The following is a 15,368-nucleotide window of genomic DNA, read 5'->3' on the forward strand; positions in this document are numbered from 1 at the left end:
GCTCTTTTTGATGTGACTGAACGACTGAATTGCATGATATGTGAATTATATGACAATAACTGTATATATATTTTTAAGAATGATATTATCATTGTCTTGATGATATATAGCATCTATGAGGGCGCTTCAAAGAGTTCACGTAAAAATGGAAATAAACATAATGAAGATTTCCCACAAACTGTTTGAAACCTCCAGGTGCACCTACTATGATATCTTTACAACGTACTTCTTGTGCCTAGGCGGTCATTTTCACCTCACTTATCTCTTTGTAACCCGAGCAACCAGCAGACTTCTCTGAGTGCACAGGGCTCCTGATCAATGTGTCCTGAGATGGTAGTATGAATGAATGATTTAATGTTCTACTATGGCCCAGTTGTTGCTAAGTGGTTTCTGCTCATCATAGTATTGGAAATAAATAATTACTATTTTCTCTCTTCATGTCCTCTTACTGGCCATGTCTTTTATCTCATTCTTACCATCTCTTAAATGCATTGTGACCTTCCTTTTGATTTTATCACCTGAAATTATTATAAATATTTATGTTAAATAAAATTTAACAAAACACATGAAAGTTCTATAAATTATTCTGCATATTCCTAGGGTTTCATACTGCTTTCTCAACAATTTACTGAAATGAAAGGATAGGAATTATGATCTCATTTTACATGAGGATGTACACTGCCCCAAATAGTTATATAACATTTTTTCACTTAGCTCATAATGGCCATTTGAAGACTATCCGAAGACTCCAATGCTTACTACAATAGAGTTTTTTTCGTTAGTTCCTAGTTAACTGTTTCCTATCACTAAATGAAGGTTGGGTCACACTTCTGATTTTCTAATGACATCAATTTCTGAGATAAATATCTTCAAGGCCTACTTTTGGGTTTATAGACTCATGAGAATTTCTGATTTAGGACCTGAATTCTAAGGTGTGCTCTCACTTCAACTCCTTCCTTACAATCATTATTACTGTTTCTACTGCTATTATTTTGGCTGTAAGTGCCCAAACCGCCTAGTTGGCTATTATTTATCTCTTTCAATGGTAGGAAAGCATAAAGACATTGAGTGCAGTTCAAAAAAGCTATTTCGGAGGGGTTTGTATTACAATGCTTACCCACAAACTGATTCAGATACAGAGTACTGTACTTCCCATTTGTCTACTGTTGACTTCATCTTACTGGCAAAAGAAGCCTGTTGACTTCATCTTACTGGCAAAAGAAGCATTTGGAATTCATAGGAAATAGCCTTAAAAATAAGAAAATTCAGTGGCCATCATGACGTTATCACCCCTCTTTAAAGGGTGGCCTACAGTTATCATTGAACTGGACATTGTTGAGAATAACAGGTGACACCAGCAATGATTCCGCTGGGACAATAGGCACGAATCAGGACTACTCTGACACACCAGGATGCACAATCATTCAACCTCTAGCTCACTGTCGTGATTCCAGTTGGCAGACCACTTTCCCTCCTTTCTCTCTCGATTCTGCCATCCCTCGAAGCTAAGATAACATGGATACCATCTCCCCTCCTCCTTGGATGGCATGATTTACTCCCTGCACCGAGATGAGCCACAAGAGATGCAACCTTGCCTTGCAGTGCCTGCCAAGAGGTTCATCTCCCTGCTTGCTCCAAGGACACCCACTACAAAATGTCCCCTTGGGAAGCTGTTCTGACATTTGTCGTTGGCTCGCACCAAGGGATGCCTGTGATTTGATCTCCTCTACAATAGTCGCTGATGATTTTCTTCTTTTCAATGTTTCCACCAAGTGTCTTCTTAATTCCTTCAGAAGTCAGAGGCATACATCTGGGTTCCCCGGAGTAGTACTCTTTTTTGGCATGGAAAAGTTTTTGCAAGGCAGTTATGCGTACTTGTTAGAACTCTGAGGGTCAGGGGTTACATGAGCGAGCACAAATCTGGTTCTGCCACTCACTCAAAATCACAGCCCGGGCACGCGATTCATTCTTTTGGAACCTTAGTTCTCTTCCCGGGTATTCGGAGAATTTGACAGCATATGCCTCCTGGTGCTACAGTGAGAACTCAGTATAAACAAAGCATGTAATGCTTTATCATTATTACGTAGTCAATGTCAACTGAAATGGAGAATGGAATTTACTGTTCAACTTTATTAACCATATGAATTTGTTGAACCTTTCTTGTGATCTTATAATTTATCCCATATTCAATTTTCCCAATCATGACTTTCATTACTTTTCTGTTTTATTAAAAATATCTGGTGACATCTGAAATTCTTTCTGGAATAAGGAATAAAATGAAGAAACCAAAAGGCCCCAAGAGCCTTCCAGTCAACTCTCTAAGGCATTCTGTACCACCCCCCCGCCCCCCCTAGTTTATTGCTGGGAAGACTATAGGCACAAAGAAAGGCAGCCATGCACGACACCGGGGGATCCATACAAGCAGAAGGTTCCTGTGGGGTCCCTGCTCCTCAGAACATCCCAGGACTACCAGTCCATGAACAAGATTCTTTCCTGAAGTGGCACTACATTACTTGCACTCTTTAGAATGTCTTTCTTATCAGTAACAATTTTCAAAGTAAACTTCGATCATGTGAAAAAACTAAAGAAGTATGTTTCCATAAATGTTCACAGCGTATCTCTAGGATGGATAGAAAAACCAATTTGTTTACAAAGGCTGAAGCAGCCTGCTTCAGAACAAGGCTTTCAAAGGAAATCTTTCCCAGATTTACAATACTGCTGCCTGTTAACAATGACAGGCTCTCACACTTCCCATCCCAATTGGAAAATATGTATAAAATCAACAAGGTGGCTCACCCCAAATCAAAGGGGGTAGTTAATAGCGAACTGCTGCCGTGCGCATGAGAACCATTCAGGCTGAGAAAGAAATGCTTTCTACGGCACACATACTGCCACCATTTATAGAATATCCGTGTAGCGGACAATGTTTTCCCAAATAAACACTAACTGGCAAGATGTAAAGTCTTCAGTTCTGAAGATATACTTCTCAATTTGAAAAGATCTGTGTTCCAGACTCACAACTGCTCCCTGGACCTAATTAATAAAACCGACCCCAGTTATAAATACATCCATCTTTGTGGGCGATCTTACAAGCAAACAAGTTACAAGTTTCAAAGACTAAGTGTCCTTTAAAGGAAGGGCAGTGCCAGGGACAGAAGGAAGGGCCAGGAGGACCCTGCCTCTGGAGTGTACTAAGCACAAACACTGCGTTCCCAGAGAAGGAAAGGGTGCATTTCCAGCGGGCAAAGGGAGTTGCCATCATGACGTGTCACTGAGTTGACTACAGCACAAGAGACCTCATGTGGCAGAGCAGAGCCAACCCACAGGGCTTTGAAGTTGGCATTTCACAGATCACCAGAGGCCCTGCGTCCATAGTGACACTGGGTGTCCCAAATCACCAATCTTTAAGCAACCAAGTGCTTAAGCATTTTGCTACCAACGCTCCTTTGGGCAAAGACTATCATGACATTTCTAAGAACTGTAGTTGCTGGTCATATTCCTATATTCCCGATTCTAGAGGTGTGTATCATTTATTGAGAATAAATGAGTGGGCATAAAGTCCCATTCAATCATTGACCTATTGAATTGACCATGCAAGAACAGATTTTAAGCTTTTGAGATGGGTAATAAGAGTTGCATTTTCCCTTCTAGAGATAAACCACTTTACACAAAAGTGCTTCTGACAGTTAAAAAATAAATCTACATATATAATTTTGTTTATACTTCAAAAAATGAAATAAAGTTTCAGATATATATGAGGTTATGGTTCTTAAACCTGACTCTACAAATTCCTCCCTTTCAATTTAATGGTATTTTATATTCACCAATAATTAGATGGTTAAAGTTAATATTCGATGCCATTTTTTTCACAAGTGTACACTGTACCTAATATTGCACCAACATTTATTTTTCTGTAATGTTTTACTTGCTATGATTATTTGATCTACAAGTGTTACCCCAATAAATTTTAAGTTCCATTAGGCATTGTGTAAAAATATGCAGAGGATTAAAAATAGTAATAAACCATTTATCACTTTTTATTCTTTTAGGTTTGTAATACACATTAGATTTTAAAAAAAAATTAAATGCCGATTTAGAAGTCTTCAGGAAGTAAAATGTTTAATTATTAACCATTAGTGATATTAAAATATTTATATGACTTCTAGTACTACTTAATTGAATTTGGTGGAAAGGAGAGTAATGGAGGCATTACTTTACTTAGCATATAACAGCATTATCAGTTTATTTGAAAAAATTACATCTCAGACTTATCTTTCTTTCTGTGACCTTTTATGGATTTGTCTAAAAAAAAAAATCACCTGTACTAATGGAAAGATTTTTATCCTCAGCCACTCCAAGTGAAACGAAGTCCATGTCTCAAAATTGAATTAAATAAAGTAATCTATAAATTATTCTCACAATAAAACTTCAATCCTTAGTCTCATCTTAAGGGGTTGGTAGTACACATTGGTGTGACAAGTTTTATGTATCCATATCAATTTGTCCCTTTGACGGTGTTATCTTAACTCCAGAATACATGGTGAGAGACTATGCAATTATTTAGGAGGAACAAGAAAATGGATGCTTGATGTTAAGGGTTGGCAAACTGCAGCTTGCAAACCACATGAGCCCTTTCGGTACAGACCTGTGGCTCTGAAGTAAAAGTGAAAAATTTTAAAGGATCTTTTTTTCAGATAATGGTGATTTTAATTGTTTATACAAATATGTATTCATGGCTCTCAAAGAGAGACAGGATTGGCTGTTCCGTCTCAAAAGATGCCTGTTCTATATAATAGGGAAGAAGTGTGATATTCATCTTTTTACCTGATCTGTCCACGAACCAGAGGTCTGTTCTTTGTCCTATTCATGTTTGAGTCAAATGGCACCTCAAAAAACTGTAAAAGGATGGAAAAAAGACAGAAAACATTAAATCCAGTGTGAAACAATTCCTCTCCTGTAGCCACGTCAGTTTTGCAAATATTTCCACAGTCCAGACCACTTTAACGGTGCTGAGAACCCACTGCCACAGTGTTGGTTTCTATCCACAGCGAGCCTACATAGGGTTTCTGAGGCTTTACATTTGTACAGGATCAGTAGCTTCCTCTTTCTTCCGTGGAGTAGCTGGTGGGTTTGAAAGGCCATTGAGTAGCAGCCTAATGTTTACCCATCAGCGCCCCCAGAGCTCTTTTTCAACTGTGGTAGTGTGAATTGACAGTCTCAGTACTGAGGTGACATTCTCTGGGAGAGACACGTTTTTAAAATTACATGCTTTAGTGGTCAAGAATATGCATCGTTCTACTTTTATTCACTTTGAAAACCACTAGTTAAGTATATAATCCTATTCTTTAAAGTCGGGGTTTTGGGTTTAATGACTTCAGAATCCTTTATACATTCTACAGGCTGGGATTCAACTAGGAATCAATCAACTCTGACTCTGGGGAATGCAGAACTGGAGTCAAGAATCGGGGCTGAAGTCAATTAAGATACCAGAGAAAACTGTAGAGCCATTGGTGTGGCACCAACTATGAAACCATTCCAGTATGCCCGGTATGGTCCTGGTGGAGATCTGTGGTCCTACTATCATTAAAATAAATCTCTTTCAATCTATTAGCATCCCAGTTTGGACATATGGTCACTGTTATGCACTGAATTGTGTCCCTGCCAAAAATATGTTGTAAATTCTAAGCCTTATACTTATGGATGTAATCTCATTTGGAAATAGTTTTTATATTCACGCCCATCACTCTGAGGACTTAAACAGGAGCAGACTATGTATTGAGACCAGCAAGCAAACAGGGAATACCGACACTGTGTGGAGGATGCAAGGAAGGCGGAGAAGTCTAGAGAAGCTAAGACAGGGATTTCCCCTCAGACTGGACAGAAGAGCTTCTAAATGAAGAGCTCTTCCTTATTCCTCATTTAAAAGAGAAGGCTCAGGGAATTATCATCACTCATTTTCTACACCCTTGACAGCTTGAACAATATACACCTAAATGTGTCACCAGTGTTCTTGTCATCACTTTTCAGAAAGCAGAATTCTCAAAAACTGCTGATCTGGTTATTGAGACTATATCTGATTACGCGGACTTAATCAGCAGATCAGACAGCAATTCAATGGAAAGTGTAAGTCAATATTTACCTACATTTCCTAGCGATCCACCAAGTTGCTCCCAGAAATGATTCCAGGAAAGAGTTCCAGAAAGAAAGACACTGTGGTCAAGTCACATTAGTATAGGAAAGGCTCTGAGACATTCCAAAGTGAAGACGTCTAACAAACATTGCTTAGCCGGTGTTTCCCAAACGTATTGACCATGAAAGCATTTCACAAGGAAAAGGTACTTAACAGCCTGGAAGCAGACAGGGCTTTGTCTGCAGTTGCTGCTGTAATTGAGTTGGCCCTCATTTATGGGAACCTCATAGGTTATAGAGCAACTGCTCCATAGGATTTCTTTTCTTTTTTTTTTTAAATGTGATCTTCGTGGAAGCAGTTTGCCAAGCCCTTCTTCCATTAACCCCTTGGGTGGGTTCAAACTATACACCTTTAGGATAGCAACTGATTGCAAACCACCTGTGTTACCCGGGCTCCTTTGTGCTCAGTAGGTATTTGTGATAGGGTTTATTGTGCCAACCTGGCCAACGAACACATGTGGAATTAATTGAAGGACGGAGAGATAAATGGCTCTGCAAGCCTCACCTTTCTGGTCTCTTGTTCTCTGACTCTTGGACTAGTGTGTGGCTGCCTTCTTGAGTTCTCTGCCTCAGCTGGCAAGGCTCACTTCCTGTGAGACATCCCTGAGGCGACGCCACATAGATCTACCCTGATGCACCCTAGGGGCTGGAGAAGCCGCATGGAGACCCCTGCCAGCGCTGAGATGCTTACATGCTCACTGATTCGACTTTCCTCCTGCATTCGGTGTCATTTTGTGTGTTTTGTGAGATTGAGGAGGGCTTTGTAGATTGGTGTTGGGCATATGGGTTAATGTTGGCTTTATGGGCTTGGACAGCACTGGGTTGGGATGCTTTCTTAATTTACACCTACCTTTTATATAAAACTCTCTCTTATACATGAGTTTCTGTGGATTTGTTTCTCTAGTCTACCCAGCCCAACACAATATTCAACAAATGTTAGAAGAAATAAATAGTAGTGTTAAAAAGACAAAGCATAAAAACATGTCAAGTAACATTTAATTTTTTTGTACTTTTAAAATAATCAGGTACTATCTACTAATTAGTAAATGTTAACATCAGGTTAAATTTCTTCTACTTTCCTCAGCGCCCCCCCCCCAAAACTGAACAAAGTTTCCTTTCCTCTTAAGTGATACTACCAAGATTGTCTTTACTCCCATTCCCTCTCTTTTACAAAGTTTTAACTATAACCACGTTTTCCCTCTTATTCTTTACTGCATTCCCTCTACTCCCAACCCTGCAGGGAGTTATCAATTGTGAGGATTCTTTGTCACTTAGTAAATGTCTCACATTTTTAGTCCCAAATACTCAGCTACAATGACTATCCAAAGACAGCCCACTCAGGCTTTTGAAATAAACCCAATAAAGATACACAAGCCCAATAAATATAATCACCGCCATTCCTACAACACCATGAAGGGAATATATACTATGTATGCTAATTCCAAGAAGAACAAAGATAGCCTTTTATTTAATAAGGATGGATTGTGCATACTAGAGGCGGTCTACTCCCGTAGACATTTTTGAGCAGCCCTGGCAGCGTGCTGGGAAAATGTTCTACGGTTGGTGTCCCAAACCCACCAGCTGCTCCTCAGAAGAACAACAAGGCTGTCCGTCCGCTCCCGTAAGAATCAACTCAACAGCAGTGGGTTTGGCTCCCACTTTTATGTGTGTTAAGTATTTTCTATGCATTCTAGAAGTGGATCCTGAGCCAGACCTTTCAAAACTTAACTGCAGCCAGACAACGTGGTTGTAGACTGAGTAAGAAACTCCAGGTTGTGAATCTGCATTGTGTCCCTGCTCTGCCTGGTGACATAACTGCATGAATTGACCCAAATTGGGACATGGCTCACCTCGCCGCCCCGCCACATCCAGGGTGGCTTTTTAGAACTGGTTTTAGCAAATGTGGCAGCTATCTGCCCATAACTGTTCTTCTTGATCTTCGTTATGAGTGTAGACCAGTGGACAGTGACTAGAAAAGAGTCCATATACAGCTAGGTGAGTCCTTTGATCGACTGAAGGGTATTTTACTTTATGGATATTTCACACAACTAATGCAGCTGGATGGTCAGGTTGCTTTGCATCTTTCTGGGTTACAAACACCCCCAAACATATATCTGCATATGTGTACAATTATTCCTATAGGCCAAACTCCCTTCCCCCTGAAAACATAGTTCTCCCTTGACTGGGATGCACTACTTAAAAGTGGCTCTCTTCCTTTTAGGGCAGTGGTTCTCAACCTTCCTAATTAGCGACCCTTTTGTACAGTTCCTCATGTGTGGTGACCCCAACCATGTAATTATTATTTTCATTGCTACTTTATAACTGTCATTTTGCTACGATTATGAATTGGGTGACCCCTCCTGTGAAAGGGTCATTCAACCACCAAAGGGGTCGCAACTCACAGGTTGAGGACTGCTGTTCTAGATTCATCTAATCGCCATTTAGTCTTGTTTTTTAAATTAATACAATTTCCTTAGCACCAACTTCATGCTGCCGTACACTGGAGAAACAGCAGTCCTTTGCAAGAAATTCCTGCTCTAACGCAAGGCTCAGCAAACTCTGTCCTACGTGCCAGATTAGACCTGTCATCTACTTTTGTGAAGCCTACAGGGCCGCTGCGACTCCGCACTGACCTGATGGCAGTGCGTCTGAGTCTGATGAGTTCATGACACCACTAAAAATGTTTTAATGCTTGGAAAGAACAATTAAGGGATGAATACCCCATGGCATACAGTCAATTCTCATTCACAGGGCTCCTACATGGGGTTTCGGCAGCTGGAAATCCTCACAGGAGCAGACGGGCTTTCTGCTGCAGAGTGGCTGGGGAGTTTGAACTGCTCACCGTGTAGTTAGCAGTTCAACGATTACCTGATAGTTGGACCAGGGCTCTTTAAAGAACATTATGTGCCAACTGCACAAACGTTAACTTTCTCTTGACCATACATAAAGTCTTATTACGTGGCCTGGTAGCGTAGTGTATACCTGCTTAGCTGTGATCCATAAAGTCTTATTAGATTCAGTCATACTAATTTTTAAAAATATGATATAGGGCTGCCTTTGCAGTATATCAGGAGTTGTAACAAATTCCAAGTGGCCTACAAAGCCTAGAGCATTTACTTATCTAAACTGTCAATACTCTGGCCCTTGAGAGAAAAAGTTGGCTGGCTCTTGGCCTAATGGAATGACTGAGACTCAAAAATGTGGCTATCTAGAATCATGTGCATAGTATATAATGAACCTTACAATTGAGACTCAAAGCCATGATATTTATAATAATGTGCATAGTCCAATAAAGACGCTAAGCCAAGGATTGTGGGAGCCCAGGGAATGGAGCCAGCTGAGGCAGTAGTCACAGCAAGGCAGGCAAACATTTCCTTGAAGTTCTTTTAACATCAGGTTTAAAGAAGGAGCAGGAGTAAAGACAGTTTAAAGGATAGGGAAGGGAGGAAGAACACATTAGATACTAGAAGTATAAACAAAGAAAGGCAGCCCCTTCAAAATGCGTCTGTGTAGCCAAAAAGAGTGTAGCATAACAAAGAGGTTAAGTGCTCAGGCTTTGTACTTAGAGATCTGGATTAAGTTTTGGCTTTATCACTTACTAGTGGCTGTATAACCTTGTCTGAGAGCCAGTTTCCTCAGTGTAAAATGAACATAACTTACTAGTCTACAGTCAGGATTAATAAGGATAACACATATAAACATAATACATAAGCATATAGAAGATGCTTGATGACTACTAATTTTACTGCTGCTGTTAGTGTCCCTGGACAAGCTGCCCATGAATCCCCAGAGGAACTGGATGATGGAGAGCCTCACATGCCAGGCCCACAAACCCATCTCGTGCACAAGGCTCTAGTGCTGGAGGCTTTTTAGATGGGTCACTGTGACTGCCATGGGAAAGACAGCTTTGGAGAAAAGAAGATACTGTCCCAGTGGGAAATGATGCGGGTCTAAACAAAGGCTATAGTGGGGGGTGAAGAGGAAACATCCTGGAGTGAAAATCGTCATCTACTTTGGCCTCCTAAGAGAATTATAATAAAGTTTGTCCAAGGTTAAGACCCCAGCCGCCCAAATCCACTCTATTATTAAATAAAACCACGGTAAATATAGTTTTGACGCTCTTCTGAGCTCCAATTTTGCACTGCCAGTTGACTTCTGGTTATTTTCACTTGCGCTTAATTTTTTTCTTCTACGTTTTCAGTGCCAGTTTACACACCAGATTCGGTTCTCACTCAACAGTTGCTAAGTAAATTGTTCAGTGACCTTGGCGGCATGCTTCACAGTGCATGAGCGTTCTCCTGTTTCCATTTGGTTGTTCCCTTTCTAGCAATCTAGTTTCCATGTCCACTTGCAGTCTCGTTTTAAAAAAGTAATTATCGAACGCTTAGCTTCACAAAGATGACTTTTCCCAAGAGTGCAGATTCATTCAGCCATACTAATGTTTAAATGTAAAGTGTAGCTGCTTTTGCACAACAAAACTTTATTATCATTATTTTTCCCTTTTAAATCATTTTATTGGGAGCTGTTTCACAATTCAATTAGATCAGCCATAATTGTACAATTACTACCACCAACATTTTCTTTCTTCTTGAACTCTTTGATATCAGTTCTCCTTTATCCCCTCCCTTCAACAAAGGTTTATTTTTATGAGCCAATTTGTTATCCAGCTAAGAGGTGACTTCTGGGGATGGTTTAGAGTCAAGGTTGAAAGAATATTTCAGGGCAGTCATTTCAGGAAGCCCTCAACTCTCAACTAGCCCAAGGGGTCAGGAGATTGTTCAGTATCCATCTGTTGTAGAACGGATCCGAATGGGGTGGCAGGGCAGCACCTCGTTCTTCTAGTGTCAACACAGATGAGACAGTGTGTCCAGTAGGCAGTCCTGGGACTAGTCTCTTCACGGAGTCTTGGCTTTCTTTTTATCTCTTTTGTTCCAAATGAAGAGACCAACAGATAGATGTATCTTAGATGGTTACTCACAATAGTTGTATCTTAGATAGTTGCTCACAAGCTTTAAAGACCCCAGATTCTGAGGGTGTTTAACATAAACTTTACAAACTATAATATATGAATTGATGAGTGTTACAGGAGACTGGTTCTAAGACTTCAAACTCTGGAAAATCAACCACATGAAGTATTTTGGCATATCTAATAAGTCTCTGTAACTGTGTCCCAATGTACATTTTTATAAAACTATGCACATATGTACACATCTGCATGTATATATATATTCATATATATTTGCACATATATATTTTGGTTATTGTTGCTATATTTTCCAAAATTATATATGCCATAGGACTTACCAATAGGTATTTTTTTTCCTTGTAAATAGCTAAGTAACATTTTTGTCTTGGCCAGGCTATTGCATTTCACCCATCTCCTTTGTTGCTTTTCCCACGAACAAAGTGTGTTTGCTATCTAGAGAGTGGTCCTCTCTTCTTCCCCATCCCTGGTAGCCACCAATGACTTTAGGTCTCTGTCTCTAGATGAGTATTTCTGCCCTTTGATAAAAGTGAGCTCATAAAATCTTTGTGCTTGTGTGATCAACTTGTCTTCCAGATGAATTCATGTTATGAGTTCTCATTATTATCCATTATGGCTGCATTGCATTCTATTGTATGGATAATGGACATGTCAATCCATTCCCATATTCAAAGATACTGGTTTTCACCTTTTATCTACTATGAATTGTGCTACAATAAAATTAGAAGTACAAATGTCTGTTCCTGTCAAATAGCTAGTGTATATTCCTAGAAGTGGACTGCTTAATTATAAGGTATTTCTAGGCTTTAAATTTTTTTTTAAACCATTTTACTGGACGCTCTTACAGATTATCATAACATTTAATTCTAGTTTTTTTGCTTTGTTTTTTTGAGGAAATGCTTCACTGTTTTCCATACAGACCCACCAGTAGTAGACAAGGATTTCAAACTCCCCACATCCTTGCCTGGGCTAGTTTCCTGGTGGTTAATACTTTTTAAAATTTGGTGTGTGTGTACACGAAGTAGAAGGGTAGTGACAAAAAAAAAGGAAGACCTTTGCTGAGGTGGAATGACACAGTAGATGCAACAATGGGCTGAAACAACACACGCTGGAGGATGACACCTGGCTGGGCAGCGTTTAAGAAATATTATTCTAATCTGGACCTGAACCACATTCTATCTCTAGACCATTTGGGGCAAATTGGCATTTTCACAGTATTAAGTCTTCCAACCCGTGAACATGAAATGCCCTTCCACATATGTAGGTCTCTTTTAGTCTCATGTAATATTGTTTTATTGTGCAAATATTTTCTCTCCTTGGTTATGTTTATCCCTAATATTTCATAATTGTAGGTTCTATTGTAAAATTTTATTAAATTCCTTTTTGTATTCCTTCTTGTTAATTTCTAGAAACCCAACTAAGTTTTGTATGTTGGTCTTGTATCTTGGAATGCTACTGGATTCTTCTGCTAGACTGAGAAGTTTCTTGTGGAATCTGGAATTTTCCAAGTATAGGATCCTGTCATCTGTAAGAAGGATAGTTTTACTTCAGACTCAGGCGCCCTGTGTACGCTCTTGCCTTACTGCTCTATACCTCCATGTTTTATACCTACAGCATTAATCCCATCTTTTGTTTTGTTGTCAATTATAACTTAATATCTAAATTTCCCTGTAATCAATGTTTATTTTACTATGTTGAAGTCTTTACCTGGTTTCCGGGGGGGTACTTACCCCCCCCCCCCCCCCCCGGAAAAACCCCACACAATAACAAGTGTTATTTCAGAGGGCTCATTTTTCCTGCTGGGCGAGCATGCTCACTCTGCGTTAGTATGCTCAGTCCCCTGGGAAAGTTCTCTCTGGTCCGTGAATTTTTTCATAAAAGCAGTTTCGCTCGAACCTCATTTTTTTGAGATGGCCAATTTAAGAGAACAGTGTGCAGCTTTTGAATTTTGTTTCCTGCTCAGGAAAAAGGCAGCATGAACCACTGTGATGTTGAACACAACTTACAAGGACAGCTCTATGGGAAAAACTCAAGTGAAGGAGAGGTTTTCTGATTTCAAAAAAGGCGAAATGGCTGATTGATGACAAGCCTTGTTCTGGGTCGTCTGTCACTTCGCAAATGGTGGAAAATGTCGACTTGTAGGTAGTGCATTTGGAGTTTGTTCCATCAGGTCAGACTGCTAATCAAGCTTTCTATACAGAGGTTCTGAAAAGACTGTGTAACTGTGTGACAAAAAAGGTCTTATTTGTGGCAGATGGGGGACTGGTTTTGCTACCGCAGGACAATACACCTGCTCACACAGTTATCGCAGTGCACCAGTTTTTGCCAAAAAACAGCATGCCCCTCTTGCCTGGTATACCTTAGTCACCTTACCTCACTGTGTGCAATTTCTTTTTCTTTCCACAAATGCAGTGGGACATGAAAGGATAGCAATTTTACAATGTAGAAGAGGTGAAGAAATAATTGAGGGAGGTGCTGCCATCCATCAAAACAGATAAATTTTAAAAATGTTTCCAAGAATTGAATTGCAGATTTGACAAATGTATTATGTATAATGGAGAATACTTTTAAGGTGATAGGGTTGTTTTGTAAAAAAAAACAAAACAAAACCAAAAAACCCCCATAGCTTGGAAGGTGGGGGATTCCGTTTTGGGGGCTTTTTTGGGGGGGGTGTACCCACTTGCATATTACTGACATGTGTTTTTATATCAGTCCGTTGTCTGATGTCATTAGCTTTCCATCTAAAGGGCTCCCTTTAATGTTTGTCACTATAGATTACTTACATTTTCTAGGGTTTATATGTGTGGGATCAGATGTCTGGATTTATAAACTCAGTATAATTGGGATTTACTATATTGCTGAGTGTACAAAAATTCATTCCCTTTTAATACTAAATAACATTGGATTATATATAACCAATACAAATTGTATATGCATGTATTCTTGTAGATATTTGAATGATTTCCAATTTCTGCCTATTACAGAAACACCTGATATGAGCATTTCTGCACAAGTTCTTGCATGGTTTTTTTCCCCCCCCTCAATGGTAGATACACATCCCTACCATTGAATCGCCTAGAAGAGTAAGTTTAACTGGTGAAGACGATACCAGTCTTTCCCAAAGAGATTGTATCATTTTATATTCCCACCAGGAAGAGTTCTAGTTCCAGACTTTTAAGAATTAAGATTGGAGTAATCTCATCACACAAAGAGTTACAACCATCTAAAGTGCTTGCAAAAAGCATAGCGAATCTGGAACAGCTAATGGAAGAGTGTAGTTCTGAATATCAGCTACAATCCTATTACCAATTGCAAAACAAGGAATATAATAAGTATAGGTATTTATTTCAATACAAATACATTTGTATATATTAATAAATAATTTCCTTTCTCCAATATTCCTACCATTTAACAAAAGATGTACTATTAGTATTGAGCTTCAAATCTCAGTATTTCAGTTATAAAATATCAAGAGGGACTGTGATTCAGCTTGAAGAGAAATGAACATCACCCAGAGATGAATAAAGGGACATGCATTCTCTTTGGGGGAAGTTCGTGAAGTTTTAATTGTAAGAGGGATAATTTTGTCATGTCTGGCACAAGCATCACTGTGCTATTACCTTTATTTGGAAGGATGGTTGAAAAGCATATCTGGGTGGCCAAGCTAACAAGAAGTGAACTGTGATGGTTTGGTGTTGGGTCACTTAAGCTAAGCTGGAATTATATTATCTGGAGTTTCCTTTCCTGGGATGGAAACTAGAAAGACTCATGAGATTTGGACGATGGAGCTGACGCAGTAACTACTCTTACGCTTGGAAGTTGGTATCGTCAGCTCAATGGTGCTGATCACATAGAGTTGTTGTGGGTCTGTGTTGGGGCAACACCAGGCCTACAGCTTGTCCAGCTCCTGCCAGACCTTGTGCTCCAGCCAATCTCGGAGATGTGCAGCTTGTCAGGATCCTGGCTCAGCCTTGTCCACAACTACGGCCCATAGTAAAATGTGCTAGCTCTTCAGCAAGTCACCCTCATCATGAAGTCAGAGGCAGACATGCATCCCACTGAGCATCCGAGCGTCCTTCCAGATTCCAGGTCACTCTCACTCTTTCCTGGTTGACAGCTCAGTTTACGTCAGCCTCAACACCAGATAAATGCAAAGACTTACCCACACTGTGAAATTTCAGGACTGAGTACGTCT

At 39.8% G+C, this 15,368-nt stretch overlaps 1 protein-coding gene across 2 annotated transcripts in view; it reads right to left on the minus strand.

The window, feature by feature from the left end:
• LOC101651740 (protoheme IX farnesyltransferase, mitochondrial) overlaps positions 1-15,368 on the minus strand; it is a 153,393-nt gene that overhangs the window by 49,995 nt on the left and 88,030 nt on the right. For both annotated transcript variants that reach the window (XM_004716307.2, XM_045293401.1), the window contains exon 5: positions 4,825-4,895. In XM_004716307.2, the coding sequence (XP_004716364.1) occupies positions 4,825-4,895 (71 nt within the window). The remainder of the gene's footprint in view (positions 1-4,824; positions 4,896-15,368) is intronic.

This window comes from Echinops telfairi, unplaced genomic scaffold, assembly GCF_000313985.2.
Source record: "Echinops telfairi isolate 266 unplaced genomic scaffold, ASM31398v2 ScPeMD7_2010;HRSCAF=2546, whole genome shotgun sequence".
Classification (NCBI taxonomy): domain Eukaryota; kingdom Metazoa; phylum Chordata; class Mammalia; order Afrosoricida; family Tenrecidae; genus Echinops; species Echinops telfairi.